General features: G+C 34.1%; 2 protein-coding genes across 2 annotated transcripts; both read right to left on the reverse strand.

Annotated features, from left to right (window-relative positions):
- Positions 1 to 377: 377 nt before the first annotated feature.
- On the reverse strand, positions 378 to 3,129 carry LOC105046837 (L-ascorbate oxidase homolog). Its single transcript, XM_029265361.2, has 5 exons — positions 3,035 to 3,129; positions 2,517 to 2,862; positions 1,494 to 1,859; positions 1,319 to 1,397; positions 378 to 633 (listed from the first exon to the last, which is right to left on the reverse strand). Exons 2-5 carry the CDS (start codon positions 2,786 to 2,788, stop codon positions 421 to 423), a joined length of 930 nt encoding a protein of 309 aa, XP_029121194.2. The 5' UTR covers positions 2,789 to 2,862; positions 3,035 to 3,129; the 3' UTR covers positions 378 to 420.
- LOC140858800 (L-ascorbate oxidase homolog) lies at positions 2,982 to 6,111 on the reverse strand. The gene is made up of 4 exons (XM_073260084.1): positions 5,938 to 6,111; positions 4,885 to 5,002; positions 3,437 to 3,786; positions 2,982 to 3,137 (listed from the first exon to the last, which is right to left on the reverse strand). The coding sequence occupies exons 1-4, from the start codon at positions 6,109 to 6,111 to the stop codon at positions 2,982 to 2,984; spliced, it is 798 nt and encodes a 265-aa protein (XP_073116185.1).
- Between the last annotated feature and the right edge of the window lie 818 nt (positions 6,112 to 6,929).

Here is a 6,929-nt window from a genome sequence, read left to right on the forward strand (position 1 = left end):
ATCTTGAAGGGTAGCCACCTCCTTCTCAAGGGTGACTCTACGGCTGTGACTGGATGGATTATAAAAAAGAACTAGTTCAAGAGTAGAACGTCCATTACTACATGATATATATTTGGCGGCTTTCAATATATGTGTCACATTTTATGCTCATTATATGTTTAGAGAAGCCAATGGAGCAGCGGACTGAGCTGCATCCTGTGTGGTAGAGCATTCGGACAGTGCTCTGTGGTTCAAATTTTCTTGTATTCCTATAGAATTTAAAAACATTCCGTTTTCTGTTTCTCTTGGATGTATACATACCTGTTGGGTATGTACATTCCAATTTATTAAACAGAAAAAAAAAAAAAAAAAAACAAACAGAGAAAAGAACAAGCCAAGTATCCGTCACCCACTGGTTACAAGATCTGGACATGCTCTAGATCAAAGTGGTCTTGTACGACGACCAGCAGCCCGGCCACAGCGAAGAGCATTCTTTGGGATAGCGTACTCATCCCTCAATGAATTTGCTGGAGAATACACACGGAGGTAGAATTGCTGCCCCAAGTATTGTCGAGCCCAGTCCTCGGACCTCACATTCCACATGCCCACATTGTCCAGAGGCATATAAATAGCAGTCCATCCTTTGGGGTACACCTGACATAAGTTTGATAGATTGTGTTGAATAAGCCAAAGCTAACAGATACAACTAACTCATGCCATCTCCCCATCAATACAGAATTCAGTGGGGCAACAGAAGTATGACTGCTTGCCTAGATATTACAGCAACATTTGAAGTTTGCTGAACAGGGATGTCATAGAATCATCTCAGGTTGTTTTCTTCTATTTACTATTTAGGGTTTTCATGTGGATGCATTGATAGACTTATGGTACTAGTCGGCTCATAGATAAAAATGAAATGCTCAAAGACTGAAAGGATCACCAATGCGACTTTTTCTTCTTCATACTGATGTGATGTAATTCGGTAGAAATGCTTGAAGTAGAGCTGGTTGGCTAAAAAAATATTTTTAAAAAAATTAAGGTGCATTTGATTCACAAGCGAAATCAGAATCGGATTTGGAATAGATTGGAACGAAAATCAGAATGGCCATGTTCACTGACACATTTGGTCCATGACTAGAATTAGAATCGAAAGATTTGAATCGTAGGGGAGAGTCGAGATTAAACTCCCCCCAAACAAATATGCCCTTCATGAAAAGCTGGCTGAAGATCATAAAAAATATTTTTTGTACATTAATAAGCCTGAGAACTCTAAAAGATCCTGATTCACCAATGTGTTAAAGGGTGAGGAAAAAAGAATGTCTATATTCATAAAAATTACCTGAAGAGTACAACGATTAACAGCATCTACCAAATTGTAAGACTTCCTGCTATCTTCTGTCCATGTACCTTCATCCATTCTGCACATTGCCAAATAACTCTTGGTTATGATAATAAAGAATGAAAATACAAACCTCAGTTTCTTGGCAAAATTTCTTTTGCTTCAATATTATTACCCAACAATCCAGAAGGAGTATCCATCAATATGCCATGATTGAACGGTGTCTTCATAGTTCTCAAAGACAATCTCAGCGAAACCTCGGAAATCAGCTGCCATGACAGAGGTCTGGAGATAACCATCTTTAAATGTTGGGTTATCAGGAATACTTCCAAGTGAAAACACTCCAGAAATGTTGAAGAAGTCAGCCAGTTTCAGGGGAGTATCAGCTGGAATGAACGAGACGCTGTTGATGGCATATCTCTGCTTGCCATTGATGATAGGTGCAGAGTTTGCAAGCCTGATGGTTCGGGTGATGTTCACACTCCCATAGTGATAGGAACCTTGTGGGTTAGGTCTTGGCCCACTAGCTGTGAGATTCCATCTGGCTTTTAGATATCAAAAGATTAGTTATCCTCGTCTTAATCTGAATATCTACAAGGTTAAATAAGAAATTTAATAAATCACTACAGTTAGAGCAAACTACATCAAAAGATCTATCCACATCGTCAGAGATATTAGCTTGAGCTCGCATCCATATATGCTAAATATAACAGCATAGTCTAAAAAAAAAAAATATGCATGGTTATGAACATCGAATTCACACAGTCTACATAAAGTATCTTCTCGTTTGATTGTGGTTCAGAAAAACCGAGTTGCATGTACTCTAAGCTGAAGTGGAAACAAAGTTAAAAAAATCAGATTAGCTCTAAATAAACAAACAAATGCTAAATGATGGAGCCACAGTACGCCTTCAAGTTTTATAACCAATGATTAGGAGCGAATTTAGATCGAAACCACTTCACTGATACATGACAACAAGCAAATTTTTATTTACAAAAAGGACAACGGCATAGTTAAAGAGCTGATTTGAGTTGCTTGAGATTATTATATTAATGAACATGTTATCTTCAGAGAAAGTTATATGGCTCAAGTGCAGTAGTATATCATAGGTGCATATTAAGGGGTAAACAAAGATGACAGAAAAAAGAATAAATACATGTTAATTAAACATTTTTGAAGTGAAAGATTAAGATAATACCGGATGGATCTGGCCTGGTTGAGGGACCAAGCAATGTCAGTGGTAGGCCCTGCAGGAGGTGGGTCCACAGGTTTTTTGAAAGAATTATTGTAATGGAGGATGGAAGTGGTGGTGAGCACTGTCCTGGTAAATCGGGTGGAAACCACAATGTAATAGTCCCCCGGTAGCTGATCAGCTTTGACTAAGACTGAGTATGACTGGCCCAAATGCACATCCAATGAAGAATAGGTGTTTTGGAGGGTGTGAGACCCTTCAACCTCAACCAGCTGCATTGTGTGCCCTTGAAATCTTATGTTAAGAGATGTCGCCAACCCCACATTTGATATCCGAAACCGATATGTTTTTCCTATAAAATTCAAAATATATGCATTCATGATCTTGATATCAACTTTACCAAGTGTAGCTCTTATTATGTACATCATAGTGCAGTGAGATAAAAATACAGAAAAATATCCGGTTTTAATTTTATGCAGAGTAACTAACAGCAATCTTTCCAACTAAAAGAAGATGAGGGCTACCTTGCTCCACTGTAAAATTGTTCCCATTCCATCCACGGCCGTTGATCAGAACCCCATCAGGAAAAGGAAGATTCTTACCACCGTCTAATACGCCTTTCAGGCCCTATAAAAGAGAAAAATTTAAAAAGAAAAATTATGAGAACAGATAATGATAAATAATTAAAACTAGATAGTTAAGGAACAAGAATAACAACTCGCTAGCACATTCTAGACTGAAGAAATCAAGTAGTATAAGCATGAGGACAGAGATCAAATATTTAATAGAAATACAGAATAATGCATATATATGGGCAGATGTAGAACAAAAGAAAGAGAGGAAAAAAAAGAATGGTTGATGCCTTCAGAATATTTTTGTATTGCTGGATGTGAACATGAGCAATTATTGCAGTTAGGGTGGCTTACATAGTGGTTGGTCTTGTACCAGTCGCCAATCAACAAAGTATAATCTGCAGCAGGAGGAGGGAAGGGCACAGGAATCAGGGGACGACTCAGGATCCTGAAGCCACCAAACCCACCAGCAGCCTTGTGGAATGCGAGAGAAGGGAAGTAGAAGTAGCTTCCAATCTGGTCCTTCACTTGCAGCGCATAGGTAAAGTTCTGTCCAGGTGGGATGGGGCAGTTGGTGCCATAGACCCCATCTTGCCAACAATTCTTCCTCTGCAATACCCCGTTCCTGTGCAAATATTTAAGACTCCACACATCGGAATTCTTCTGACAGGAGCAGCGAACAAAAAAATTGGCTTGCAGCAAAACTATTCAAGTGAAACGAGAACAACCCACATGTTACTGCATTTCATTTCATCAATACAAATAAAACCTCCTGATTCGACATTATGTTCCATTCAGTGATTCTAATCAATTTTTCATGATGTTCCTATTATTATTATTATTATTATTATTATTATTATTATTATTATTATTATTATTATTATTATTATTATTATTATTATTGAGCTCTTTAAGTCTTTTATTGGCACCTTTATTTTGCTGTTCTTGCCAAGGGTTCTCCATGATCCCATTGATGGACAAATATTATAAAAAAATTAGGTAACTTTCACATTGACTCTCAAGATGATAAAGGTAGACTAGTCTTTTTTTTATCAGTCAAAAAAATAATTTTATAATTTTATTCTTAAAATATCTCAAGCCAATAGTAATATAATAATAATATAATAATTAATATACTATATATTACATCATTTTAATATAATATAGTATTATATTATTATAATTATATATATATTTATATATATGTGTGTGTCTATATAGAGCAAGAGAGAGAGCCAAGTTAGAATCAGGTTGATCAAATTTTGGCTCAAATCCGATCAGATCAAAAGTCTATAATAAGAGCCCTACATCAATAATCTAAACTAAAGAATATGATCTACTGCCTTAAAACTACTAGCACATAAAAAATTATATAATTTAAAAACTTCTAACCTATGCATCAAGAAGTTAAAAATTAGATGACCTAAATAACATTGAATTAGATATATTTTTGTTTACTTGATGCATAGACTAGGGACCTTCAAATCATATGGTTTTTTCTATATAAGTAATTTTAAGCTAGTAGATCACATCTAATTGGTTTAGATTATTGATATAAGACTCTCATTATCTAGTTTTGATCTAACCAAATTTAAATCTATTTTATCCAAATTTATTCTCTCTCTCTCTCTCTCTCTCTCTTTATATATATATATAATATATATATGTATGTATGTATGTATGTATGAATATGGATCTCGAATTACCGATCTCGCCAAACAACCTCCACAAATGTAGGCATAAAATTTACAAAAGAAATTTTAATTTCATAAGAAAATTAAAAAAAAAAAAGAAGAGAAAACAGATTGACCAGGAGAGAAGAAAGGGCTCAGGTAAGTTATTGAAGACGTTGATAATGATATTGTCATTGGTAACCGCCTCGATCTGGGGCCCCGGGAATTGGCCATTGATCAAAATCCCCTGCAATCCACCACCAACAAACAACTTTCTTTTCACAAAAAAACACTCTCACATCTCCGAGAAAACATTTAGGGTTTATTTGGTTGGATATATATATATGTCAAATTATAGGATAGTCTGGTAATTCTTGAAAATTATTTATCAAAAAAATAATTAAAAAAAATAAAATTTACTATATTTAGTTGGTTAAAAAGTTATGCTACACAATGGCATTAAAGAAAGATTATTATATTTGGTTGAAAGTAATCTTATATAAAAATATTATCAAATTTTTAAAAATATCTTTAAATAAATAATTCAAGTAATAACATTTTTCTCTCTATTTTTTAAGTATTTATGGCCCATTACATAAATGCTATCAACATTCACTATTTTGAATATTGAAATATATATATATTTACATAGATTACATACAGTTACATAAATAATATTTAATTTAAATATTTTTAAGTTAATTATATATATTTAGAAATATATTTCTTATTATAAATAAATTTTTGCATGTTTTGGTATAAAAATAAATATATTAAATATCAATAAATTTAACACATTTATTAATTATTGATAAATATTTATCAACTATTTGTTAATATATTAGTATATTAAATATATTGTTATTTATAAAATTATTAATTAATATTTTGATATATTTATAATATATTAATAAAATAATATTATAGTTAATATTGATTATATAATATAATTAATCCAAATAATACAAGGGTATTTCCATCATAAATGATATTTTCAGATTATCTCCGCTCATAATCTAGCTTGAAAAAACTACAACCTCCATGGTAGTATTTGTTTTACTTTGTCTTTTAGAAAAATAGATATGATATCCACCATTTATAATTATCAACTCTCTCGTGCACTTTTTATATCAAACATGATTATTTAGCATGGGATTTATTGTTTCATGCAACCAAACTAACCAGAAATGAGAAGATGAGATAGAGGAGGACCTGTTGTTTGACGCCGAGAGGCCAGATGTCGCCGTAGGCGATGTTCCAGGTGAAGAAGCGGTAAGGGTCTTCGCCCCGGACGGGAAGAGAGGGAAGAACAGATAATAAGCACACGAAAGAAACCAAGAGGGTGGTCTTTCCCATTCCGAGCCCTCCCCACCCTTTCCCTCTGCTTCTGGCCTCCAAAAAGAGGAAAGATGATGAGTAATTGGGGAAGTAGAAGAGTAAAAAAGAAAAAAGAGAGAGAATGGGAGACGAGGGCGAGATCTATGGACACATTCTAAGAGGGCCGAGGAGAGGAGAGGAGAGCGAGGGGAACACTGAGAAGAGGGGAGCGGGGATATATATTTTGTATGGAAAGGAGGATCGGGCTGGGGGTCATTCGGCTTGGTAATGGTAATAAAATAAACCAAATAATTGCCAGTCGCCATAAACATTTTCAATGGTGTACCGATTCCTTCATTGCATATACCCAGTTTGTCTACAGCACGCAGTCAAGGATAACTATATATATTCATGGATATACATATGTGCAAGGATAGTATGTGTAATTAAAAATAAATATATAAAGGAAGAAAATAAATGGGTACATAACCAAAAATTAAATTAAATGATAATAATCAAAAAATATGTCATGTTAAAGTCCCGTTAAGGAAAGAACCAGCTGCAGCAGATATTATATACGTATAAATATGGTAACGAAACGAGAATATCTTCAAGCAGCCAGACGAGATTAATAGTATCTCTTTAATAATTTTATCATATATATATATACACGCACACACAACATCTAGTAATACAATGGAAACATTTGAAGGCCAACTTTTGAAATCAATAGTATCTCCCCAAATTCTTTGCGATATTTTTGTTAGCTCATTTTTTGGTACAATATCTTTGTCAGCTTATTGATAAGCTGAACAAATATCATATGGGGTGAGCATCAAAGAAAGAAATACGAGATA

This window comes from Elaeis guineensis, chromosome 6 (assembly GCF_000442705.2).
Source record: "Elaeis guineensis isolate ETL-2024a chromosome 6, EG11, whole genome shotgun sequence".
Classification (NCBI taxonomy): Eukaryota; Viridiplantae; Streptophyta; class Magnoliopsida; order Arecales; family Arecaceae; genus Elaeis; species Elaeis guineensis.